The sequence below is a fragment of the Apostichopus japonicus genome, chromosome 16 (genome assembly GCF_037975245.1).
Source record: "Apostichopus japonicus isolate 1M-3 chromosome 16, ASM3797524v1, whole genome shotgun sequence".
NCBI lineage: Eukaryota > Metazoa > Echinodermata > Holothuroidea > Aspidochirotida > Stichopodidae > Apostichopus > Apostichopus japonicus.
The window spans coordinates 11,109,328-11,137,279 of NC_092576.1; the positions used below are offsets into that span (position 1 = coordinate 11,109,328).

General features: G+C 37.7%; 2 protein-coding genes across 3 annotated transcripts; one reads left to right on the plus strand and one right to left on the minus strand.

Annotated features, from left to right (window-relative positions):
- The first annotated feature begins 5,556 nt into the window (after positions 1-5,556).
- LOC139983688 (uncharacterized) lies at positions 5,557-14,809 on the plus strand. Its single transcript, XM_071997420.1, has 7 exons — positions 5,557-5,712; positions 6,519-6,576; positions 7,653-7,753; positions 8,601-8,689; positions 9,182-9,282; positions 10,961-11,094; positions 12,839-14,809. Exons 1-7 carry the CDS (start codon positions 5,641-5,643, stop codon positions 13,343-13,345), a joined length of 1,062 nt encoding a protein of 353 aa, XP_071853521.1. The 5' UTR covers positions 5,557-5,640; the 3' UTR covers positions 13,346-14,809.
- Positions 14,810-14,836: 27 nt separating this feature from the next.
- Positions 14,837-26,776, minus strand: LOC139983687 (nucleoporin NUP35-like). 2 transcript variants are annotated; one of them, XM_071997419.1, is made up of 11 exons: positions 26,631-26,776; positions 24,927-25,066; positions 24,147-24,235; positions 22,792-22,921; positions 22,361-22,451; positions 21,516-21,633; positions 20,256-20,309; positions 20,025-20,094; positions 19,059-19,187; positions 17,945-18,109; positions 14,837-17,684 (listed from the first exon to the last, which is right to left on the minus strand). In XM_071997419.1, exons 1-11 carry the CDS (start codon positions 26,641-26,643, stop codon positions 17,607-17,609), a joined length of 1,077 nt encoding a protein of 358 aa, XP_071853520.1. In that variant the 5' UTR covers positions 26,644-26,776; the 3' UTR covers positions 14,837-17,606. The 2 variants fall into 2 exon arrangements, with proteins under 2 accessions (XP_071853520.1, XP_071853518.1); XM_071997417.1 differs by having other exon boundaries at positions 24,114-24,235.
- Between the last annotated feature and the right edge of the window lie 1,176 nt (positions 26,777-27,952).

A 27,952-nucleotide genomic window follows, 5' to 3' on the forward strand; every position in this document is an offset into this window, starting at 1 on the left:
TCCCCTGCATATCATCCAACTATCCATTTACAGTTTAGGTGGTGAGTGGGAGATGACAGGTGATAGAGATGCTTATTGTGTTGAGTGTGAATCAAGAATTTATTTGATATGAGTAAACGAAAGCCATCACAGGCAAACACAGGGCACATATAGGGTGTACTGCCTTGGTTGAATGAATTTATTTTGCTTTTTAAATTAATGTGGAGAAAATGGGAAATATTCTGAAAATACAAATTGTGCCCAAAAGCTCGTTGGACTCCTGACCATCAGGAAGATCGGCTGGTTCATTGAAAATGTAATTAAAATTGATAGAAATGTTACAAGAATGATAATGTGATGTCAATAATAATGATAATACTGTTATAACTCGTTTACAGAATGTTCTCTCTTCTGTTTGAAGAGAAGACTTTATTACTATCACGAGCAATATGTGGTTTCATTTTTGTCGGATATATATTTGAAATTCACAGCCACTTCCTGATGATAATCAGTAGTTGCCACTCCGCACCATAACTGGCAAAAAGTAGTCAAAATACTATGTAATGCAGGCATTATTTTTATATTTATTTTTATATTTGGAAGACGTTATTTGTAGCGCCTTCAATTTTTGCGGTAGAACTTCCAGTGGAGTTTGTCTTAGAAGGAAAATTAGATTCAACTAATCCTTCTCGGTTTATATATCTCTATGGTGGGAACCAGCGAAATTGTCCGGTCACATCGATCGTTGCGGTAAGCGGGGACGGCTAGTTCAAAGGCTTGTGAAGCAGCTCGGGGCTCGCACGGGACCCCGAGATGAGAAGACCAAGCCGACACAGGCTAGCAACCGTTGTCAGGGGTTTGTAAACATTGCTGGTTCTGCCGAAGTTTCTCACCGACTAGCGGGTCGGTAAGCTTTCATCGAATGTTACGGAAGACGGCGGCGGTTTGCTCAAAGGCTTGGGAAGTAGGTCGCAGCTCGCGCGCGCGTTGGATCCGAGATGTAAGAACGGAGCCGATACATGCTAACAACCATCGTTAGGGTTTGTAAACATTGCTGGTTCTGTCAGGTATCCTCATCGGGAGTCTGTCGTGGGAATATTATCACATGACAGGAACCACCCTGGACCCCGGCGTAAACAAGGAACGGACGCGTTCCGAAGGAGAGGAGACGCGGAAAATAAAGTAGGGTGGATTTTGTGGTCTGGAGACAGCGTTCTTGGCAAGGGACGGCGGTCTAAACGATAAATATTGTTAAATGTGTGCCCAATTTATTAAGCGTTAGCGCACACAGTGTATACGGACAGACGCACGCACGCACACCCACACACACACACACACACACACACTACACACGCGTACATACACGCATATATCCATACATACACACATACATACACATATATATATAATATAACATATTATATATATATTATATATCATATATAAATATATATATATATATATTTATGGTTTCATGGATTAATGGTTCAGTACATGTGGTTTAACAAAGTGGCGCTATAGCTGCTTTAAATGGTTCGTATGTGACTTTGCTTATCTTCCTATGATTCACAAAGTTTCTTCACCCTTTATTGGTCTACTTGATCTGTTTATCGTTTTATCATTTTGTCAACAATCAGCTCCATTGTTAAATTTCCCTCTGTCTAATTAATTATAACCATATCATATATAAATATATTATGTTATTGACAAGCCATCTCTCACCAAACTGAAAGTAAACAAATGTATGACGACTAAGAACACAGAACTTCGTATCTTGTTTTCTATAGGTACGCATTAGTTAGAGAACTATATATATATATATATATATATATATATATATATATATATATATATATATATATATATATATATATATATATATATATAATACTGTTGGTTTATTACATATAAGATTTTAAAGAACACTGACTGAAAAAAAAACAAGCAATAAGCAGAGAGAATTAGTACCAAATAAATCTTAAACCAGTTGAATACGCCACTGCCTGATTTAAAGATGAAACTATGGGTTAACTAGTAATGTCTAGTAACAGTTATTATGGCCTGTGGCGAGTGGCGCATGGAATTGATGATATTGTTTCAAGTTAACTTTAAAGAATATGTCTTGTTATAGGTTTGATATAACTACACATTTGAATTCGAATGGGTATTGCTCATCCCCCCCCCCCCCCCAAAAAAAAAAAACCGTCAACAATTTCCATTAGTGCAGGGTCCGATATGTGAGTGTTTTGAATAGCGGCGCTATACTAGTTTTGGATGCTTAATACTAAGCTTGGTACCTTATCTCCCGTTAAGTCTTGATTGGGATGGTTCCATCACCCCTTTTTGGTGATCTGTGTGACCTTTATCACAACAATAACTGTTTAATGAATCATCGAATTACTTTAACTCTGCTAAATCAATATTTCTTGCGATAAAACTGCAAGTAAATAAATTTGGGCAGTATGGTATCTCAGGAGGGTGATTCTTGTTTGCCACAATAACATTAATTACATTAGGGATCAACCAGATGCCTAGCCTGACTTTCTTTTTGAGGGGGTAGGGGGCCTAGGGGCGGGGTGTTGGGCAGCATATATTTAGAGCCTTCCTTTTGGAATGACCCAACGACGCCGAAGGTCCAGGCCCCACCTTAGGGCCCCGGTGGGGTGCAGGGGACACCGCCTCCGAAAGCTCTGTGGTATTAACAAACTCTTGGGCATTAGAATGGAAACTTTAACTAACTTCATATTGCATTTGATGCGTGGAGAGCTCCCCCCCCCCACTTCTCCCGAGGGCGTATGGTAGAATCTTTTAAGACATTTAGTTAATGTTTTACTTCATGTTACATTGCAAAAATTATCCATGCTATTAAAATTCACTCTCAGTTTATCTCGTCTCCTTACCTGTTCTTGTTACTTTATTTTTTGGATCACTTAATTGGGGGGGGGGGTCATTGACAATTTCTTTTGGGGTACCCCCCCATGTACCTAAATGTTGAAACAAAAGTTAAATACTGTCAGGCGTAGATTGCCTAGGTTACAATATAATGCTGTTTGGGGATTAGACATTATATTTCCATCCATCAACGCTTGGTTTTTATATATCTCTATTGTCAAAAGCAAGCTGAAAGTAAACATCCTTGATGGAGACAGGAATTAATCAGGCGAGTAGCCAATGAGGGGGGGGGGCGACCCCCTTGAGTATATTTTTTTTGTGTTTCCATGATATCGCTAGTAATTTAAAGAGAAAATGCTAAGATGCAACTTACAAGGCCTGGGAAGTGCCATTTCCATCGATCAGGGAGGCATTTTCAGACAAAATGTTCGTGTACTCTTCGCGCCAACCTATGGTGGCGCTACGCTTAGATATAGTTTGAAATGCCGTATCTACGGCTCTGATAGTTTGCCTGGAGTTTCGCCCCTCCCTTGGCAAATTCCTCGCTTCGCGCCTGGAATTTATAGAGTATTATTTGATAATTTGACGACCTTGTTGTGGTTCGGTGCATACATGTTTAATAATTAGTGGCGCTTCAGTGGTATTCAATGATTCAAAAGTAATGCGGTTGCATTCCTCCTTCGTTTTGCGCCACATGTCTCTTTGTGTGTTTATATACGTATATTAGGCAAACATTTCGAATATTTCATTTGAAATAGTGAACAACATATAGACAATCGATTGATTTGCAGTCATTTTTTTAATAACCTTTAATATCTGACATTGGAACCATATAACATTATCCTCCTGGCAGAGTTTCTAAAAAACTTACCAAGGAGAGTGACCCAACCCTCCACAGGGTTAACGTTCAAGGGAAGATTGTGACATCTCAGTGCGTTTTGATGGTCTTACTTTTTAGATGGGTATGGTGGTTTGGGTCTTTTTGTAATATGTTCCACTCGCGTATTTGCTATACAAGCACTTTACGATTTTAAAGATACTTTATTTATCACCTAGGGCCCTACGACGATATCACTTAGAGGGTCCAAAGCCTTCCACCAGCCATGTACCCATACAAGTTTGAATTTATTTAGCTTGCGATCGACACTTAATTGCGCATAGAATATGCAAAAGTGAAAAACCGTTCAAGGCAATTTTCCTGTACAATGATATTTTTAAGAATCTCATATATTGCATCATTATTCTTAAAAAGTATTCGAAGAAGTCGAATCTATTTTGAGCCGTATCGACGTACCCACTGCCCCCCCCCCCCACTGCCCCCCCCCCCCTCGAAACTGCACGAACTAAGTACTTGTTCTAACCAATACAAGTTAAGAGATTCTCAGGATAAAGATGGCAATCCCCAATGTATATTTTTAGCCCTACTTGATTACATAATATGGCAAAACTGTATACAAGTCAAATAAATGATTTGCACTTCTAAAAGACATTTTCTCAAATGAAATACTTGGCTATAGTATATATTCATTGGATCAGCAAATTCAGATTTGTTAGAAATGCATATGTCTCTAAGATATATGTGCTGTAGTCGGTATAGCAGAAATAACATCAAATTTCCTTCTCTCTATTCTGAGGTGAAAGGTTGACAAATCAAATTAAATTTCAAAGTAACCTACTAGCAAACGTTGACAGCTATTTTGGACCAAATGATCCGAAAGTTTTTCATTTTTATTCCAAAACTGAATTCAGGTTCACCCGATATATTTTTGAAAACGCTAAAAAGAATTGCATGTGGCTTTTAATCTAGATTGTCCTGGAAACTTGTTGACACCAAGGGCGGCGGAACCGGGGGGCACAGGGGGCACGTGCCCCCCCCCCCCACTTTTCCTCAGGTTAAAAATGTGCCCTTTTTCTACATAAAAATTGAGGTGTCTCAAGTTAGCAAGAGGCCAGAGAACCAGAATGAACACTCGGGAAGGGCCGATTCCGGCCATCTGAGGTATTTGTAAAACTTTTCTTGTACGCTCCGCGCCAACTGACGGTGGCGCTCCGCTCAGATAGTCGTGCATACAACTTTGCAAATCCTAGCTACGCCCCTGACTTTTAATGAATTTCTGTGGTCAATCTCAAGCTATTTCGAATGGAAAAAAATTGTTAAGATATTAACAAGAAATAAACTCTAATTCGGAAGATTCCTACATTAGCAACTAGCATGTTTTCACCTCATTTTGTCTCAAAAGAAAACTTGTTCCTTGTTTCCCAATTTGCACATTGGATATTGCAGTGCTAGTTGGCTATGCATATTTTCCTTGAAGGGGGGGGGGTGGGGGCAGGACGTTGATGGAGTGATGTGTATACGCAAATAAGTTAGTACAATAAGAGTTGTAAAGGGTACTAAATATAAGGCTGCATCAGTCCAATCGAATTTCTGCAAAGTGCGATTTGATGTCGGTGCCCCCCCCCCCCCCCCCCCACAGATTAAAAGTGCTTCCGCCGCCCTTGATTGAAACATCACATTTTCAATATTTTCTCTGTTGTATACCGTATACGTAACTTGGCAAAAGCTGTAACCACCCAGAATTTCAAGGCGTCGATTCTTTCATTATCATCTGATATACATGGGGCCATTATTTGCGACAAATGGACTTATCTTCCTAAAGTTCGATCTTTACATAAAGCTGCCAGACTTGCCAGTAGCGAAGCACATACGCGTATAGCACATGTCAAGTAAGAATTGATTTACGTTGGTGTCCCCCACTATTCATTAAAATGGAGAGTAGTAGTAGTCGTCTTGAGTCTGATAAAATGTTGCCGTCCTTGTATTCAATATTCAAAGGACAGGTAAGTTACCAGTTGTGGCACCGTTATCTTACAATAATAGTAAAGCTTTAGTAAAGCCCCCTATGACTAGGCTATTCCAGTGGTGGATAGGCTAATATTGTTTGTCCTCGTAATTGATATTACTGTAAGTAGCAGTTCTGCGATACAGTTAATTGAACAATGATGTTGTCCCCAATTGCGTTGGATGAATAGGCCTACGCCTAACACTGGTAATAGCAGATAAAGCAACAATGGCAAATAATGAACGTATTATGTTATTAAAAAGTTAGGTATACTGCCCTCTTATTTGTCCTGTTACTGAGCGAATAAAATGATTCGTTTTTGTATTACCAATACCATGCAGCTGCCAAAAAAAATGGGCCGTGGCTATTCTTACGACTAGTCGTAACAATTAATTATAAACTATTCTTACGACAAAGGCGAATTCAAGCGCAGTAAAGTAAATAAAGCAACTGCGCATGTAGTAGGGGTAACCCTAACTTTAACCCTAAACCCCAATCCTAACCCTAACCGATAAATTATTGTTACTCCTGGTCGTAAAATTACTATGCCTGTCATAAAATAGCAACTGCGCATGCGTAATCGGAAATTATTCTTACGAATAGTCGTAAAAATAGCCACTTTGAAAAAAATGTCATATTGAAATATAGCCTAGCTCCACATCAACTGTACTGGGTAAAGAAAAATGCAAAATTTAAATTGTTAGCCTAACCTTGTGTTAAGCTAACTGATAGAAAACAGGTGTTACTGATAGGTGCTATAGAAATATCACAGTTTTGATCATCTATCTATATATTATCTCACAGGTTGCTTCCCTGCAGACATATGGGGTTTTTGTGAGAATTCCTGGATGTAGAAAGAACGGTAAGTTATTTTTCAGTAAGTATACAAGTAAGTAAGCACTGGGTCACTGTCCTGTCTTTGCAGGACTTGCATAACTTCTCCATTCAAACCTGCATTCTCAATACCTCATCACTTCCACATTGTTGAAGACCTAAGCATTTATACTCCAGCTGTCAGGTATTAATGATATTGGTATTGGTATTAATGACCTGTGCCAAATTTGATCATGCAGAGTCGCAGTCAAATTATGCAAATTGAAGTTTGAGCATACATATAGGTGACCATTATCTTTCTAGCATATTTGAAGTTATAACTGATCTTGATGGTATCATACCAAAAATGAGAATAACAATAATGTACACACATAAATCCTAAATTTTCTACATCAGCAACAAAAAGAATAGAAATCAAATAAGGAATACATTAATGTGTAAGCCACTTTTAATTCATGATTATGATGAATACCTGGGTTTAAATTGACCCATTGAGTAGCAGTAGTTTGTTTCAACAAGCATAGGGTACACCACCTTCAAATAATATTTTGTAATATAATGAAATTTAAGTGAGCAAATTGAGTCACAAATGTTAAATTTTCTACGTCAGCAACAAAAAGAATGGATATGAAATAAGGTAAACAACATGTGCATTAATGTGTAAGCCACTTTTAATTCATGATTATGATGAATATGGGTTTAAATTGACCCATTGAGTGGCAGTCGTTCGTTTCATTAGAGCATAGGGTACACCACCTTCAAACAATATTTTGTAATATCCTGAAATTTAAGTGAGCAAATTGATTCACAAATGTTATGGTAACACCCATAGCAATTATTGTACATATTGAACTGTAGCATTTTAAGTTAAAAGTACTATGCAAATGAAATCACCAAATTATTCAAACAATTTAGAGATTATTTATTATATGGGTCAAATCTCTGTGACCATGTTACATCCCTTATTAATTAGGGTAGTACAATTGTACCACATTTTACAATTATATAACTGAAAGGCGTGGAACTTGTTCTCCAAAAATGTAGCTATTTCAAGCCATACTTGGTCTTTTTTTTTCAAATAATCTCCTTTGCTTTTCCTTTCAGGTTTGGTCCACAAAACTCAGATATCTAAGATGAGAGTTGATAATCCTTCAGAAGTTTTAGAAGTTGGTGACAATGTCTTCTGTAAAGTGATCTCTCTTGGTGTAAGTACATACTGTACTCCTTCTTGAAATGCCTCAGTGCTCTGACTGATACAAAATATGCAGCTTTAATCACTGAACCATTGTCTTAAATCTTGACTAGAATTGTAATTGCAAATGGTGAGGGTCAGCTAGGATTCAGCTGGTATCAAATTATCCTATTTTGTTGGATAACATTGAAATAGTTTGTGAATGTTCCTTTGAGGAGATCATAAGAATGTGTCAAAAGTTTGTTTGATGTTCGGCTGCACCGCACCAAAATATGCTTCCACTGACTACAGTTATTCATTGTTTTATTGTCTAGAAATCCTTGTAGTGTTTATGGTAATGAAATACATATAAATGATCAAACTACCTTTTTAGTTTATAAAATTGGCCAGAAAAATGCGATGTGAGGAAACTAGAAGTTACAAATGGAAGTTATATCTTCTCATCAATTTGCTTTCCTTTTGTTATTTATTGTTTTTTTTTTTGTATTTCAATTTCAACTCTTTATCAGAAACAACCTATAAAAGAGGTTTATTTAAATAGTACTTTAATATCATGGAAATGTCAGGATTTAAGTCAAATATTTTACAGTACCCAAGTACATTTGTTGTTAAGTAGGGTTAATCCTTGTCAGAAGTAGTGACAACAGTCATTGTTTTTTTTTTCTTTGGATGGTCAAATGTGGAAAGTTGTGGAAGTTGATTAAATCTATAGAAAGGCCAGTAACAAACGATCAAATGGTGAGTACTGGTAATGGAAATAATTTGATTTAATTCAATAATCTGAAACCTTTTTGTTTTGGCACAATCTGTGAGGATAAGACAACTGTGATTAAGATTGACTTTTTTCCATTTCTTTTTAGGAAGCTGGTGAAGACAAAATATCTCTCTCTATGAAAGTGGTAAATCAAGATAATGGCAAGGACCTGGACCAAAATTTAGTTGTAACAAAGTATGTATGTAATATAATATGCCACAGATGTGAAAGTTTATGTCCAGTGTAAAATGTGTGTTGGAATGTCTGTACTGCTTACATGGTGCCATGATATCGCCAATTTAGAATTCCAGAATCATGCACTATAAATCCATTTTGCAAGCATAAAAAATTATGAGCTCAGGGACACAACCACTCCCCTTCCTTCCCCACCCCCCCCCACCCTGAAATAATTTTACAAGTGTATAAGAACATAAATATATTTATATGTACATTACAACTTGAACAGTTCAAAAATCTTGAAAATTGCAAATTATAGCCCATCTCCTCTGTAAGCATTATATGCATAATTCCATGTTAGTAAATTGTCACTTTACTCAGGTTTTTTCTCATTTTTTGGACCATGTCAATCTGGCAGTTCAACATTTGCTGTTTCAAGCATATTTAATTGAAAAGCAGATCACTTGCAGTTTTTCTCCTTCTTTCTCTCTCATTAATTTGATTTTATAGACAAGAGGAACAAAGAAGGAAAAAGGGTCTCCCTCCAGTTCAGAATAAGATTGAGTTGGGTGCCATCCTTAACACTGTGTGTAGGAAGTGTGGCACGACAGGTTTGTGTTCTGTTAAAATATCATTAACTATTCCATTAGCAAACAAGAAGCAGAAGGCCCACATTTTGCTGAAGTAATTTACATTTCTCGAAGCTGTTGCCGACCTATGAAAAACTATTTATCTAAAATGTTACAATGGCTTCAAATGTTCATTAATATGGTGCATCCTCAACATTTGTTTGGTCAGTTTTGTAATAATTACTTACATGTTAATCAAGGAATTGGACAAGACCTGGTGATCTTAAGTGTTTAATAGTAATAATAATAATAAATGAGACTTATATGGCACCAAATCAGTAAACAAAAGTCACTGCTCAAGACGCTTTACAAAGAAAGTAAATTAATTTACAATAGAACAAGTCAAAAAATGGGTCTTAAGTAGACTTTTGAAAGTAGAAAGTTTATAGCATGTTCGAATGTGATCTGGTAACTTGTTCCAGAGATAAGAGCCAGAGTATCCGAAGCTTCTGTAACCATAGGTCTTCAAGCGTGGTTTAGGAACAGTTAAATACAGTTTGTTGGAGGAACGAAGTGTGCGAGTTGGAATATATGGCAAGAGAAGTTGTGACGGGTACACAGGCCGTTCCAGATGATGAGCACAAAAAGTGAGAAGGAGTAGTTTATACTGAAGACATAACATGAGCTAGGCAGGTTTCAATGTTTGCTTCACAATATGATCCCTTTTAATGTTTGTCTGATGAATTGTGTTTTTGAACGAGACTCAAGTTACTTGTTGACCAGCGAAGACAGGAGAAGACACAGAGTTATGGTAGACTGCGTTAAACTGTATAATTAGAACAATTAGCTTTATTCATCTCAACGAGTTGCATTCAATTTCTTTGGCAGTTTACCAAAACGCACACGTTATATGAATTGTAGATTGTGAGGCTTTCCTAACAAAACAGTTATTAACTTCAGACAGTTAACGATTCGACCAGATGAAGAATGTCGCAATTGTTTCTTCGCGTAACCGGAAAGTAATACGTAAACTGGCTAAATGTGAATAAGTCAAACCGAACTGAGGCATGCAGTAATCCCGACTGCATGCAACAGATGGGACAACATTTGTCTCCGTGAAATGAAAGGGCAACTGGGGTTATGAACAAAAACATGGATATAGTGTATATAAGAATATACGTCTCGTTTGTAATTTGTGTTAAAGGTTTTGAAGACTGGCGCAAAAAGAAACGTCTGATGCCCGTAATCTGACCTAGTTTCGAATTAGGTATATAACAGAAGTGTTAGACACCACCTTTGATCCCAGAAAATACTCACACAGCTTGCTAACGTCGGTAATTAGACACTAGTGTACAGTCAGTACATACAACTGCGGTCAATACCCACAGCACGGTGTACAAACAATACAGCGATGGACATCTCAGGTCCAGCTAAAGATAACAAGGTATCACGTTTCATTACTGTCTGCATTTTGTAGCGACATGAACAAAACGTCACTTGCAAGCAACAGAAAGTTAACTTTTTCAGATGGCCGCACGCAGTTTAGGGCGAGTCTATAATGTCTTTAAGTACCTAGATGGCACAATATTTATCTACAGTTATAGATGCTGAAGGCTTTTTGGAATTTAACAAATCTGTTCAGGAATGAATGGTCGGTAAGTTTTAAACTTTAAACAAATTTCACAGAAAATAACAACCATGTCTATTTTTGCCCTTTTAGGTCACTTGACCATAGATTGCTTCAAGCTTCCTGGAGATAAGACCTATGACCTTGTACCAGAGCTAGATTTAGACTCCATGGTCCAGCCACTTGTTGAAAGTGGAGGGAAAGACAAAAAGAAGAAGAAGAAAAAGGTATGAATTATTAAACAGTATTTTGGTGGATTTTGATGACATTTTGAACTGGATGGCCATGCAGTACCTTTATACATTTAGGACAGGGTTGTCCAACCTTTTGCAGAGGTGGGGTCACATGGAATGATTATGATGAAGGAGTGGGCCGCATGAACCCTACGCTCGATTTTTCGATATTTTGCCCGAAGCCCAAGGCAACAAAATGTGTGCGCGGAGCGCACTGATTTATTTTCCTTCCTGATAAAACAGATGAATAAAGTCCAGCCCCCCCCCCCCCCCCTCCGCTGAGAGAGTGTCACACAAACTGACCTGTATGCAGTTTTTTTGACCCAGAAAGTTCAAATGATTGATTATACAGCTTCAAATTGTTATCAATAAATCTGCTCACTAAAATTTTGCACCGTAGAGCATCTCTGGCGGGCCGGACGCAACCCTGCGACGGGCCGGACTGTGGCCCGCGGGCCGTAGGTTGGACAACCCTGATTTAGGAGGACATTTGTAGAAGACATAGATACCTCACTGCATCTACGTTGAAAGCGTTAGCCACAATTGATTTATAGTTCCATCGTAAATCATGAATTTAACATCCATCCAAAGTTGAAAATGGGCAAAGCTACAACAGGAATAACTAGCTCTAGACTTAGAAATGGCCAAGTGAATTAACAGCTTATAATAGTTACGCTTGCTAGATCATCAATAATAATTTCATATTCACAATATTATATAATATTAGGAAAACCAGCTGTCATTTGGACAATTTAGAGATTGGGTTCTCAGTAGGTGGCCTGCAGGCCAAATCCCTCCTGCAAAAGATTTCAATCCGACCTATGAAAACAACAGACCACAAAATTGCTCTAATTGGGTTTGTGTTCCATTATAGGCTTAAGAACTCCATCCTACCAGTATACTCTGTACATTGCTCAATGTAAGAATCGTGAGAATTCTGTTCTCTATGGCCCTTTGCTTCGACCAATACTTCTGATTGTGCCTAGTAGGACATTTATTGACAAGCCCTACCCTAAAGTCTAATCTGGCCTCGTAGAAAATAAACCGAGGAACCCCAGAGTTGAAACAAGATATGTAGTTTGTGCCACATAATAACTACTGTATTATATCTGTGGCAAGTTCAGTTCAGTATATATGTTTCGCATATACATAGACATACAAAAACAGTGCAGTAATGGTATATACAGGATACTAGAAAAAACATAAAATGTTTATCAAAGCTAGTAACCCTAAAGAAAAAGAAAGAAACTAACAGAGCAAAGATAGAAAGAAAAACAAAATGTACAAAACAAATAGACAATAATATCAATCACGGTACTTGGAAGTTAGATAACTCTTTAGTTAATACTTAAATGAAGCACATGATTTTGAATGTCTAATAACAGTGGGGAGATTATTCCATATTTTATAACAGTAATTGTTTAGCAAGTGGGCGATAGTACATACAAAGCCCTGTGTAGTATACACTGGATGTAGACCGCCATTACTGGCAGACATTGCATAATCAGTGCATGTGATCTGATCTTCTAAGCATTTCAGGTAAAGTTCCTTAAACCACCTACGCCAGCTTTTACTGAATGTGTACTGGCATATTAAATAGGAATTATAAAATTGGTGGGATAATTTGAGCTGATAATTGTGTCATTGGAAGGTAACAATCTGATGGTTTGTGTTTAATATCTGTTAAGCACTCTCTTTTCTAAAGCTGAGATTGATTTTAATCTTTTCTTTTTTTCAGGATAAGCATCAAAAGAAACAGAAGAAGAGGAGACTAACGTCAAAAGATGGAGAATCATCGAGTGAGGAGGAAAGAAGAGAAGGGAAAGGTAACCGGGAGAAAAAGAAGAAGAGGAAAAAGATGGATTCAAGTGAAGACACGAGCGAATCTTCATCGGGTGAGGAGGTTGTGAGACCAAATAAGAGAAATGAAAGAGATAAGAAGAAAGACCACAAGTCTGATTGGAGGCATGAGGATATTCAAATGAGGGAAAAGGGTCATAGTTCAGAGCATAAAAGAAAGTCATCATCGGCCTCGGAGGAGCAGAGCAGAGACAGGAGAGGGAAGAAGAGGGATCACTCTATCAGAGATGATGATGATGATAGATGGCAAGAGAAACATCATAAGAGCAGTTCAAAGCACCATGGCTCTAGTAAATATGATGATCAGACAGATGAACAACACAAGAGGAGGCATTCTAATGATCATAGATACAAGGATACTTATCACCATGGTGATAGGAGGTGACAGATGTAGAGTGATCGTCTGTTTCTTCTGCGCAGTGATTGCTGGTGTCATCTGCACAGTGATTGCCAGTGTGATATGCATAATGATTGGAGGTAACATCTCCATAGTGATTGCAGGTGTTATATGCATAGTGATCAGCGTGAACATCTCAGGTCTAGGTAAAAGATAACAAGGTATCACGTTTCATTACTGTCTGCATTTTGAAGCGACAAGAAGAAAATATCGCTTGCAAGCAACGGAAAGTTAACTTTTTCAGAGCGCGGCACACGGTTTGGGGCGAGTCTTCAATGCCCTTAAATCACTTGAGAGTCACAATCAATATGGCAAATGCATTAAATTTGTATGTCAGGTTTAGTGTTATTAAACTATACACATATATAACTTGACTGCCAACCAACATGCTATATACCCCATCAATGTATATTCTGTTCATGAAGGCTAAATGAAGCAGGTTTTATTTCGCCTGAAGCTGAACTCGTCAGTTTTTGCCACAAAACAAGAAGTTTGTCATTATTATATTGTTTTTCTCTCTCAAGTCCTCTTCCAAGCAAACTTGTTTTATACCTTAGGTTAAATTAACATACAACCAGTTTTTCCTTGACATTTTCTACCGTTTCTTAAAGGAGTGTCAAGGTGGATTTTTGAAGTTTTTAAAGGAGGTTGGCATTGTTGTCAAGATTTTGTGTAGTTTTGGGTGAAATGATAATTAATAGTGGGGGAAAAAAACCTTTTTTGATGTTGATTTGACCATCTAGCCACACCAATGGAGCACAGCATATTACTTTGTCCAACATAAGTCCTTCAAACATTCTTATCGCACAAGTAATACTGCTACAAATCTGGTACTATTTTCTTGTGGGTATTCCTTAAAATTTGTGTCTTTTTAACACACAGGAAAGGGGGAAAACCCCCACTTTATTTAGACCACACAATGGTCACAAAAACTTGCCCTTTCTTCAGATAAAAATACAGTAACCTCAGTTTAACCTTATCAATAAAACTGAAGGGATTAGAATTATTCACAGCATATTTTGCATTGAACTGTCGCATTATACCGACAGATTTTGGAATTGATTCATCTCTGTTCATTGTGAGAAAGAGCCAGCAACCCTCGCTAGTTGGGGCTGATAACCAGTAGTTATAAATCTATTGACATGGTTCGTTCCATGAGCACCTTCAGAGAGCTCCCACTCTGGGGAATGCAGGGGAATATCTAGTTGGGAAAAGAAGAGGGGTAAGGTGGGATTACAGCCTTGGTTCCTGGAGCATATTAAAGGTAGCACAGGCAATATGGGATAGAGAACACAGACTTCCCATATGCACATCAATGTACCAAGAATTGAGGAAGACTTCCAAAGGTTGGGCAGTGACATAACTCCCCCTGGCCCGCCCAGTGGCTGAGGAATGCGCAGGAAATATTTATCCCAAAAGGTATTATTTACAGAGGTAGCTACTTGCAGTACACGTGATATTAAAACAAAAAAGAACGTATTTGTTGAAGATATTTTACAATGATATATTATTCTAAAATCGAAGAAATAAAGAAATATTTCATTAAAACTTTCGTAAAGTCAAATATTAGTTCTTTTTGCGAGCCATTGTACCTCACAAAATTTGATGAATGTTTAAGTAACAAGACAATGACCTCAAGAAATATAATGGGAAAATGACAGTAGTATGTAAACATGTTCATTTAGGTTTCAAAAAACAATAACAGCATAACTCGAAACAATTCTTGTTAGACCACTATTTGAATACAATTAACACAACAATCTCATACACCCACGTGTCCCCCAGTTGAGATATGATCTTTCCTATACAGTACTACTTTCATACTCATACTGACAGTATGAATATCAAGTTTCTATCAGATAAAGGTTAAGAACTGTTCATACTGTCAGTACAAGTGCTTTGAAGCATGATATGAGAGGACAGTATAGAGTGGTATTATCCTTAGAACCAGATAAAGGTTAAGAACTGTTCATACTGTCAGTACAAATGCTTTGAAGCATGATATGAGAGGACAGTATAGAGTGGTATTATCATAAGAATCAGATAAAGGGGTTAAGAACTGTTCATACTGTCAGTAATAGTGCTTTGAAGCATGATGTGAGAGGACAGTATAGAGTGGTATTATCATAAGAATCAGATAAAGGGGTTAAGAACTGTTCATACTGTCAGTAATAATGTTATGAAGCATGTGATGAGAGTACAATACAGAGTGCTCCCCTTGGGAAATGGGAAAATATGAAGAAAAAATACTTTACGAAAAAATTAAATCGTGCATTATATATCAAGTTTTTCAAAATACAATATCCGATGATATTCTTGGAGTGATTTGATAATGACTTTCTTGGCCTTCAATAACATCACAATACAAAGCAAACAAAAGTACTGTAAAAAATAATAAATCAATATTGGAAATTGAATATCATAAGCGAGTGATTCAAAACTCATCTACACCACATGTTACATATCAATCACATTTAAATAGAGATCGGAATAAAATCCATTATCGTGTTTTCAAGAAAATAGTTTAGCCCTGATAATGGAGACCTCTTTTATCCAGACAGTGGATTATCTATCTCTGGAGTGAACCCCTTCCTCTTGTTTATATATATATAGTACTGAATAATGCTCTTCATAGTAGTAGATAGTTGAAGGAATTACAGAATGCAATGTTCTACATGGCATAACATTCTGCAATGGCCCCCTCAAATATCTGTATGACCAAACTGTTTACAATGTTTTTATCAAAATGAAATGGGAATGATCAATTTGGGAGTGCTACTCTTCTAAACAATTTGCAAATGTTGAGGATGGTTAACTCAGCAATCCAGTGTATCTGAGAATTTTAACGAGAGTAGAACTATTGTCAAACAACTTTAACTACTGCTGACCCAATCATTGGTTTTTACTGCACTGGGCAGAGGGGGGGGGGGGGGGAGATGACCTCCCAAAGGAATCTTAAGTGAAGCATTACTAAATAGCTGGAGTGGGCTGGGACTGGTTCAGTGATCAAGACTTGCTAGAAAGTTCAGTGATCCAAAACACAGCACCGTAATTAGCGGCATATTCGTTTCCTAAGACGGAACTAACATCTTTTGCAACAATGAGGAAACCTCCTATAACATCTCAACTTGGCTGCACCTGCGAGGCACCAGTTTGGGGGTGGTAGGCCAATCCACCTGTTTAATAGGAACATACTTCAGGAAAGAGTCTATGAATGTCAATGTCATAATTATTCGAAAACCATCAAAGAAATGCACTTCCAATGCATATCATGACCATAGTACAGGAATTTGAATAACCTACAAGGATTTTCTTTGCTGTGGCATTTATTCATTCTGGTCAAACCTAACTTGACTGTCCTCGAGCTAAATCAAAGTTGGAAACCTGCACCAGTGGCATATTAATTTCCATCATTTGGATGGTAACAAACTACATGAATGACAGTCAAGACTGTTCTATCAAAAGTAACAAACACTTATAATCTTATAGTATCTTTTTCAATCAATATAGGCTAACTATTAGCACTTGTCATGTATTTATTGTAACATTAAACATATATGAATAGAGGTAAGTCTTTGTCCTTATCATGTTACACAGTATTCTTTATGGTATATTTTATAGCTGATTGGGGACATTTTTATTTGCTCTACATTTTCAACACAAGTCTATTCCAGATTTCACGATAAACATTGCAATCCCCCAACAGTATGACCTAAATCAGGGGTGGGGGGGGGTGTTATTTGCAGAGAAACGTTACATTTGTGAAGACACAACCCTTTATCCGGAAATGAATATCCATCGTAGAGCTTATAGAGATAAAGTACCAACAATGTCAGCCAACTGAGAAGCTTGTAGGATGTCTAGGGGTCACCATCTCAACATGTACTCTCCAGAAACAAGTTGTTTTTCCACATAGCTCTATCCATTAAAGACTTTTGTAGAGGATAAAGTAACAAGATGTCATCCAACTGAGGAGCTTGTAGGACAGTCAAGGGGTCACCATCTCAACATGTACTCTCCACAAACAAGTTCTCTTCCCCATAGCTCTATCCATCAATGAGTTTGTTATAGTTAAAGTAACAAGATGTCAGAAATTGAAGAGGTTTTATGAGTCCAGGGCGTCACCATCCTAACATGTACTCTCCAGAAACAAATTCTCTTTCCCCATAGCTCTTCCATCAATGAGTTTGTTAAAAATAGAGTAATAAGATGTCAGCAATTGAAGAAGTTTTTATGACAGTCTAGGGGGTCACCATCCCAACATATACTCCAAAGTCTTTGATATGACTGACGTTGACTTCTGGGGTGTGTTGTGGTCTGGAACGACCTACATAGAAACAAAAGAAAACAACGGTATTAATCATACATGTCACTGTTACAGAGGCACGGTGCAGCTCATGATGATGACGTAACAAAAAATTTTCACTGGTCTGAAAATAAAAGCCACTTTAGATTACCTACTATATCTTTCAGTCATATTACAAAGCATACTACATTTCATTTTATGAACACAAGGTTTTAAGGGCCTTTTTTTCTTTTTATTTCAAAATACAAACATTTATAGATGTGTGAACAAACAAAGCCTACCTCATGAGTACTGCTGGCTGCCTGGTAAGCTGCCGTTAGAGGCCTGATCGGTGTTTTCCTTTTGCCATAGTCTCCATCTTCCTGAAAGGATACGGTGCGTTTACTTGTCGGCGTTTCTGCCAGAGTGTTGCTGTATAGATTTTCTTTGCCGACCTCCATTACGCCCTGTAGGATGATTTGATAAGGGAGAAGACAGGATGCATAGAATGAGTGACCAGTTAGGACAGCGGCCCAAGAACGATTTAGGCCCACAAACCAGGGATCTTTCATGAGGGCTGAGTAAACAACCCATCCTACCACTAACCCTACCCCTGGGAAACCATGCTCAGAGAGCATTAAAGCTAGCTACAACTATGGAGTTAATGATGAAAGAATGAACTTCTCTGTTGGCAAGCTGCATGGTACAAAAGGAAGACCAAGAAATGGACAAATAATGAACAGACTCAGCACCAATGGTCTCAGCATAACAGGTTGCATGATAACACCCTACGAGTCAACGATTGCACACTTACTGTCAGTCAATCTCCTGTTTGTGTTTCTCATTAATATCACACTCACCTTATCTATGCAAGGTGTAGCACCAATGGTCTCAGCATGACAGGTTGCATGGTAACACCCTATGAGTCACTCAGTGATTGCACACTTACTGTCAGTCAATTACCTGTTTGTGTTTATCTTTAATATCACACTCCCCTTATCAATGCAAGGTGTAGCACCAATGGTCTCAGCATAACAGGTTGTATGATAACACCCTACGAGTCAACGATTGCACACTTACTGTCAGTCAATCTCCTGTTCATGTTTCTCTTAAATATCACACTCACCTTATCTATGCAAGTTTAGCACCAATGGTCCTAGCATAACAGGTTGCATGGTAACACCCTACCAGTCAACGACTGTGTTTCTCAGCAATATCATACTCACCTTATCTATGCAAGGTGTAGCACCAATGGTCTCAGCATAACAGGTTGCATGGTAACACCCTACCAGTCAACGATTGTTTCTCAGTAATATCACACTCACCTTATCTAAACACCAATGGTCCCAGCATAACAGGTTGCATGGTAACACCCTACAAGTCACCGATTGTGTTTCTCGTTAATATCACACTCACCTTATCAATGCAAGGTGTAGCACCAATCATGATATTTCCTCCAAAGATTTTACCGTTTTTACTGAGTGCTTTCTTGGCTTGAAGTTTTGATGAAAACTGAAGGTGCATCCAGTTACCGTTGCTAGCGACCTGTGATCCGAGAGAGAGGGAGAGAGGGGGAAAATGTGGGTGAGTACTTGATCAGCTAGGATCCAGTGTACCAAAAGAAAAGTGCATAATACATAAATAATGTAGGAGTCGGTGTACGAATCAAAGTCATAAAATCTGACAGTTTATTGATCATGAGATCTACTGTCCAAAACCAGCATGGTTAATTTCTTACTTTTATTACTTAGATATGGTTTCAGTTACATCAAAGTTTAGAAATGAAAAATATAAATAAAGGATACCACCAAACTTTTTATTAATTTGGGTACCTCTACCAGAAGCATTAACAACATTGCAATATTTTGAAACAATGTCTCCACCCTCGCACTTTTAGTGAGTCTGGTCTCTCTTTTTAGCACAGCTATCCCTACTCCTACTACATCTGGAGGATTGGTACACACACTTGAGGCATTCAATTGATGTACAAGAAATCATTCAAAAATACTTCAAAGAACATCAAATAATTTGAAAATGCATCATGCTTCGAACCTTGTACTGAACCTCATGTTGTTGTACTTGTACCAAAAGTGCACACAGTCTCCACTGAACCAACCATCATTCAAAATTGTTGACTAATTTTGCATAATTCCCTTTCAACCATTAAAGTTTACTGACAGATTTGTGGGTCCCAACCCTTATTTTTTGAATCATATTTCCATGACAACGCTGTAATTGGGTCAAGCAGCTGGCACTTCGATTCAAGCAGCGACAAAATTTGAGGAGAACGCCAAAGAAACTTCCGTCATAAAATTGTGGGGAAAAAGAGTTTCTGTGTTTCTTTCTTTTTTTTTCTAAAAGACTGGGATGTTATTTACTTACGACATGTTTCTGGATATTGCCGTACTGTGAGAACTGTTGGAGAATGTACGATGCTGCTGATGGTGGAAACCTATAAATGAGGAAAATGAAAAGTTTGACAGCCCCAAAAAAAAAATTGAAAAGAGTTCCTTCAAAATCTGAATTCAGATGACAATTAGCTGACAGATAGAAACTAATCACCTGAAACTGATTATGTTGTGAATAAAAAAGGTCAAAGTTCACATCTCTTACCCAAAGATTGTAACCCACGTCTGATCCAACTCTGTATCTGGAATTATAGCTTCTCTGGAGAAAGAAAAAAGAAAGTATTGGAGTGAACAAAAAATGGATTCATTTCTAAGAATATGTACAGAATTCATACTAAAGCTGGTTGATCCTTTCCCTGACACAATGCTGTATTATTCCAAACACTTCCACTCCTGTGATCACAACTGCAAAAATTAAGCTACCCTTCAAACTTTTACCATGTCACTTCCCCCTGGCAATTCAAATCCAACCCATTACTACAGAATATTGAAAGGGTCCATTCTTCTGTTGTTACACAAATTCAAAGGAGTCCATGGGATGAAGGAGAGGGGAGTGGTGAGGGGGGCTTAATTAGGTGGCTTTAGTTTGTTTTGAACAAAGGGATATTGTCTGAAGCAGGGCAAACCTCAGGAGAGACTTTAGTGTGACATCCAAGAAAATGTGACGGCATGTATCAAAACATCTAGGCCTCGACTAAGCTATCCTTCCAGTGTTGTAAGCCATTTTCGTCCAAGTACTCAATCATCTTAAAAGTATGCAAATTTCATATGCGATTTTATATAATCTCAGCACAAATATCATGCTATGTTGGCTTTCCCAAATGTCAGCGCCTTGATATAAGCAGGTGCATGACAAGCGAACTCATGGACACTTTCATGTTTCAGGGTATGATTTAGCACTCAAATTACTCATGATTTAGTACTCAAATTACTCATACATGGAATAATTAACTATTCAAATTACTCATACATGGAATAATTTAATACTCAAATTACTCATACATGGAATGATTTAGTACTCAAATTACTCATACATGGAATAATTTAGTACTCAATTACTCATACATGGAATAATATACAGTAGTACTTAAATTACTCAAACATGGAATGATTTAGTACTCAAATTACTCATACATGGAACAATTTACAATTCAAATTTTATATAGCAGTTTTAAAAACTTCCCATTACAAAATACTATGGTGAATGTGTACATAAAAATGCCATCAATCTTTGCATATTCATAGAAAATTTATCCCTTTCACATAGCATTTTGCCACGCGATATCAAAACATCATTCGCTGTGTTTATTATTTTGAAAAGAAACAGTATCTTTGAAATCGATTGGATGCCATATGGTGAACCGGCGAGAGTACCTCCCATCTCTGTTGTCATGACTACGAAGCCACTTACTGAACATACTAACACAGACCACAACGGTTAAACAATATGACTCTTGAAACTCACCCCTGCGTATAAAATGGATCGATCTGGGCGGGCGAGGACCTGGCCGGAGGCGACATCAGACCTAAGGAACGGCTCTGGGGCGTCTGGGAAAAACTTCTGCTCAAACTTGACGGTGCAACTGAAGATATACAACAATGATATCCAATCATGAACAATTATACTGTTATGCAATTATACTGTTATACAATTACTGTTATACAATTATACAATACAATTAGACTGTTATACAATTATACAACTACTGTTATACAATTACAATTATACTGTTATACAATTATACATTATCTGATGGAAGAACGAATTACTGAGACTTCTGTAATCTTTTTATCAGTGCATACTTTCTTACAACATCTTTGTTTTTACGGCAGAGGGAAGATGGATGGGGGGGGGTGCAATTTTAACTGTGATCAATCCATTTTCAACCACAGTTGGTTTAGTTTTCTTCTGTTTCTCTTCTTTCTTTCATGTCTCAAAACTATTGAATTCAAAGCAAAATCAAGAATACCCAACACCATTTGGCTGATTTTTTTTTTTTTATGTTGCTTATTGGAATTCCCCCTCCCCGCCCCCCCCCCTTTGTTTGATGTTGATGGTTGCTGCACACTGATGCTATCTGTCAAGGAATAATTTACTGGTCACATTTTGTGTAGCATGTTTTGAAGGGCTCTGGACTTTGTTTCTTACAAAATACTTTGGTTTCTGTGTACAAAACATCTACACATTCTTTGCAATTGCTTAAGATATCAATTTGCCCAGTTTGTTTTGCAATGCAGGATAAGTTATGTCTATGTTTACTCATTAACTCAATCTGCAATTTTGAAGATGATCATTCTATTGTCACAGACCTGACGACTGTGATTGGAGTTGTCTCGGTGTGGCTTCACTAACTTGTCTTGAAAAACTGCTTGACAGTGCATTCATAGCAGGGGAATCAAGCTGAAAGAAAAACAGAAAAAAAAAAAAAAAAAAAATTACTTTTCAAAAATAAAATTCTTGGCTAAATACTTCTAACTAAAATCCATTTCTTTCTTTCTTTCTTCTCTCCATCCCTTGTCTACTAATCCCCTTACATCTATCTCTTTGTGTTCACCCTGCTCATTAACCTGTCTGTGTTCTGTGTGTGTTTTTGTCCCTTCTGTTACTGTTACTTGTCATTTAGCCTTTGAAAGAAGATCCTGTTAGGATCGAAATGTCAGGCCAACCTACTTTTACACATAAAATCCATGTCCTCAGTTTACCAATGTCAAAATGGCTCTTGATAACAAATTTGTCTTACCCGTTTTCGTTCTGGTGTTGCTACGTGGTGCGGGGTTAACCCCAGATGGTGTGGGCTGTCGACATGATCGTAAAGACCGGCTACAGGTGGGGCATTCCCATGATCCTTTGTACTGGCATTGATTCCACTTCTGATGAATATAAATTGGGATATAATTCAACATTTTACTGTTTGGGTAATTCTGAAACTTTGGCATATAGTCTTTTATATGAACACACCTCTTTCTTTTTAACTGTAAACCATTTTGAAATTTACCCCAAATTTTGCTCCAAATATACAGAATATTCCCCAAATCATGAACATTATTGCAACTGACAGCCATCAAGAAATGGAGGGGGTTAATGAACAAATATTTCGCTAAATATGGGCGACCACTTGATGGTCTCTAGCTCGATAAACTACTATTGTTTTTCTAGTGTCCTGTTTATACTATACTACTTTGTTCTATTGTTCTTATGTATAGATGAAACAAATGAAATGAAAAAAAAATGAAATGTAAATATTTAATGATTCCACTATCCACAACCTTTTGTCACACAGACTGGCTCTTTCATGGATGTGGCAGTGTACACTTGCAAGTAATATAACTTCACACCTCCTTACAGTAAGTCATGCCTGGAACCCCAAAGTGGGAAGGGGGGAGTTTTGCTACAGAGGCTGCTATAGAGGCTGCACTATTCGTTAACAACGCTGTTATTTATTTATTTATTATTTATTATTTGTTTCATCACACAGTGTAACAAGGTGAACAAGACAATTTAACTGCAAATAAGTAAAAAATGTGAAAGGTAAACTAAGAAATTCTTTTGGGCTTAATCGAATAGAGTACTCCCATTAAAGAAAATAGATAACAATTAACACCTATGAAAGAACTTCCCCCCCCCCCAAAAAAAATAGATAGCTTTAACATATAACACTACCCCCCCCCCCCCCCTCCCCACCACCACCACCTCCCACCCCTTACAACGGATACAATCAATAAAGGCTTTATAGTCATTTTTCAGTTGTCGCCTCAACGAAGCCACGGAAGTATAAGATTTCAAGTTGATCGGAAGATTGTTCCGCAAAGAAATAGAACGATAACGGAGGCTTTGCATGCTCTTTGAATTACGACAAAAAGGAGCACGTAAATGACCATGCAGCTTGTCTAGCATTATAATTGTGAATAGAGTGACCGATTGTATAAAAGGTAGCAAAAGAACTTGGAAGCAGATTGTTCATAGCACGGTAAGTAAACGTCAGAACATTTAAAGAAATGAGATCAGTGAGCTTGAGCACGTTTGTGCAAGCAAGTTGATGCCTGCAATGTGTTCAGGATTTACCTTGGACTCATAAAGCTGTCGCTGCGTTCTAACCTTGAGGTACTGTCCTTTGGTCCAAGGGATGATGGCGTCAGGCCTCTGCTCGGGCTTCTTGAGGCACTCCACAGGCGTGAACTCGATGGCTGTGACAAATACCAGAGTTCAATGTAATCAATGTATACAACAAACAGAGATGAATGTGAAGTCAATGGAGTAGTAAATAGTCTTGTGGAGGCATAGAAACACCACTTACGTTAAAATGGTGGAAACATGGAAATACCAAACAGTAAATGTTAAAACCGTGGAGATAATTAAAACTGTGAAGACATGGAAACGACCACTTAGGTTCAAATTGTGTAGTCATGGAAACAACCACTTAGGTTAAAACTGTGTACAGGTAGGTTGGCAATATCGCTTTCAAAGTTTGTGTAAGCATGGAAATACCACTTTTGAAATTTAGAACCATGCAGGCATGAAAAGAGCCACTTAGGATAAAACTGTGGAGGTATTGAAAACACCATTTAAGTAGAAACTATGTAGGCATTGAAAATGCCACATTTAAAAGATAAAACTGTAGAGGCAAAATAATTCAATATTCTGAGAAGATTTAAACTCCCAATCTGATCTAGAAAGAAGTTTGGGAAGGAGGTTGCTGATTGAACTTTACATGAAACCGCAATTTGACAACGAATAGTATTGAAATTGGTTGCTGATGTCTACTTTTCTTAAATGTCAGATTAGCATCAAAGACATATTAACATTCTAAAATCTATACTCTGACTCAAAGTACTCTAAGGTTTAAGGACCTATTTAAAGTGAGTCGCATATACTCACAGACACTGAATGCCCTGGTTCTCCCATCAAGTATCCCGGAAGGAATCCAGATGCCTGACCAGCTGGATGAGAAAATGACTGGTGGAGCCCTTGATTCTGCGGTGGTGAACCAAGAGCCATAGGTTCAGCAACAGGAGATGCTGTTCGTAAGGATGGATGAACAAAGACATTAAATCATGTTTCACTTGATGTGCATTCATTGTTTCCTTCAATATTCATACCTCCATCCAGACCTTTATATAACATAGACAGCTTAAAGGGTGTGAAGACTCGCGCAAAAAGAAATGTCTAATGCCGGTAATCTGACCTAGTTTCGAATGAGGTGTAACAGAAGTGTTAAACACCACCATCAATCCCAGAAAATACGCACACAGCTTGCTACATTCGGTAATTAGACAATAGTGTACAGTCAGTACATACAGCTGCGGTCAATACCCACAGCACAGTACAAACGATACAGCGATGGATATCTCCATCTCAGGTCAAGCTAAAGATAACAAGGTATCACGTTTCATTACTGTCTATATTTTGTAGCGACAAGCAGAAAACTTTACTTGCAAGCAACAGAAAGTCAACTTTTTCAGAGCGCGGCACGCGGTTTGGGGCGAGTCTTCAATGCCATTAAATATCATCAGTATTACCTTACCAAAAAGGGTTAATACGGAGTAGATGCCCCAGTCTAAATCATTTTATTAAATATAGATTATTAAATATAGATTATTATATATAGATTGTGAGTGTTCCATCTTAGTAATTATGGTACTTAGAAATGTTTAGAAGAGTAAAGAACCTCCAGCCCTGGAGTTACTTTTCAAACTTTAACTTTACGGGTGACCTTTTGCACTGCAAAGTATTGTGGTGTTTAATCACAAAGACTTTCAATCGGTCACACTGTAAGCTATCAAATGTGAAATCATGTATCCTGTGAATGTCACATTATAAACAAACACTAACACAGCCTACCGACATAGGTCTAGACCCTTTATCATTCATGTTAATTATTGTTAATTTGACCATGCTCATTTTTTTATCTACACAATTTACAGTTAATGTTACTGAATCACCATTTTCATTCTGCATTGCCTAATGGAGCTTACATATTGTAACTAAATGTATTGTTTAGTAACTAAATTGTAACTAAATTTAGTAACTAAATTTAGGCCTAGTAACTAAATGTATTGTATTGTAACTAAATGTAACTAAATGTATGTAATGTATTGCAACTAAATGTAAATGTATTGTAACTAAATGTATTGTAACTAAATGTATTGTGGAGTGTTAGCTCAGTGGTTAACGCCGGTGCCTTTCAATCATAAGGTCCCCAGTTCGAGTCACTCCCAGATTAAAGTATGTCGTCCAGTTACAGTTGTTGACAATTAACAATTCCTAATCATGGACGTTAAATATGAATGTGGGAGACTGACTTCGGTCAGCTTGCGGCTTTGATAAGCCTATGAGGCTTCTTCGCGAGTTCCTGCTTGCAGGAGGATCTAATATACATACATACATTGTTGGTGTTCCTACTGTACATTTAGGCTAGGCTAGGCTTATGTCTCCTTACAATGCGCGAGCAGCACGCACAACTGCTGTAACTGCAAGCACACACCGTTACACTCACTTACAGTTACATGCCGTGAAATATACAAGTTATGCTATCATTATACTTTTACGTGTTCACTCAGTTCTCTCTGCAATATTTCTTACCGTGCAAGTTCATATTTATGCTTGATTTAGTTATACAGAACTGAAGTCTGAAGTTCTCTAAATTTCTGTAAAATAAGATGAAATAGGTTTGTTATCAGAGACTCAAATACGGCGCTGATACCGGTAATTATTGAAATTGTCCAATTGAGGGCGTTATCGAAAATTCGTTTTGAACCTTTAAAGGACTATTCACTTGTTACAAAATATACTTGTATGGAAAGTATTCTACACTAATCTCTTGTGATTCCCTTCCCCTCACGTCAGATGTGAATGAAACCTCTTTGATTCACTGAACCCTCCCCTACACCAGGAAATGGGTCACTGTAGGTAGTCTGTGATGACATCATGACACTTCCTAAGTAAAAATATTCCACTTCAACAGCTTTGACAACATATATCGGAGTTTCCATAACAACTCCCTGATCATATACTCTGCCGATACCAGATGCATTCCCAATAGTACCATGCAAGAAATTAGGAAAATTAATTTGTTCGCGAATCGAGATATAAATACTATGAAAATGTGGCTTTGATCCACAGACGCAAGCCAAAGATAGGAAGTTTGTTAAGAAATCAATTTCACGTTCACACCGGAATATACCTTAAAATGTTAAGAGAGGATTTGTGAAAATAAAACGTAAAAAAAAAATCGTGCGGTTAAAGTAGGAAGCCCACAAAATTCTCGTAATTATATAGTCACAAAATATGTTTCGCCCAAGAAACAGGCAAACAAAATATAAGTAACAGGCTGGCCAAACTGCTTTTCTTCTTTTGTCCCAATGGCACTAATGGGCTTTCGTACAGCGTGGTTTATTAGTGCCCTTACAATCTCTGCTAGAAAGAGATTAGGCTTCAACATGTGGAGAACATGACGCCTGGTATTATTGTACTTGCCCCTATAAAGTAAATGTGATAATCCATCCATCCGTTTCTGAACCTCAATACTGTGTGGCAAAGTACCGGGAGGTTTTCACGTCCGCAAGGTTTACCATGGTAGTTCATTTTCAGATGTAGACCAATTCCATAGCGAACGCCTTAGGCTAGTGACGTGTTGCACAGGACCCGTTTAGGCCTACCATTTAGTACTATGATAGGCCTAACTTACTGTTTTGTAATTTCCTATACATTCTGAACATAAGCTATTGATATTTTGCTAGCCTATTGTACGCTAGCTCTATAGGCCTAGTTGTTACTATGGACAGTTTGCCTAATAATTTATTGGTGAAATAGTCTACGCCCACCGACATTACCTAAGGTCAGTTAATGATCTGGAATCATCATATTGTAAGAAACAATGATGGAAGATTATGCCTAAGTCTGAC

Excerpts from the sequence above, each read along its gene's own strand:
- LOC139983688 (XM_071997420.1), top strand. The coding sequence starts at position 5,641 with ATGGAGAGTAGTAGTAGTCGTCTTGAGTCTGATAAAATGTTGCCGTCC. Across the intron at positions 5,713-6,518 it reads ATTCAATATTCAAAGGACAG|GTTGCTTCCCTGCAGACATA; the intron begins GTAAGTTACCAG and ends ATTATCTCACAG. Across the intron at positions 7,754-8,600 it reads GTAAAGTGATCTCTCTTGGT|GAAGCTGGTGAAGACAAAAT; the intron begins GTAAGTACATAC and ends ATTTCTTTTTAG.
- LOC139983687 (XM_071997417.1), bottom strand. Across the intron at positions 22,452-22,791 it reads CAACACCAGAACGAAAACGG|CTTGATTCCCCTGCTATGAA; the intron begins GTAAGACAAATT and ends TTTTTCTTTCAG. Across the intron at positions 19,188-20,024 it reads GCAATATCCAGAAACATGTC|GTCGCTAGCAACGGTAACTG; the intron begins GTAAGTAAATAA and ends CTCGGATCACAG.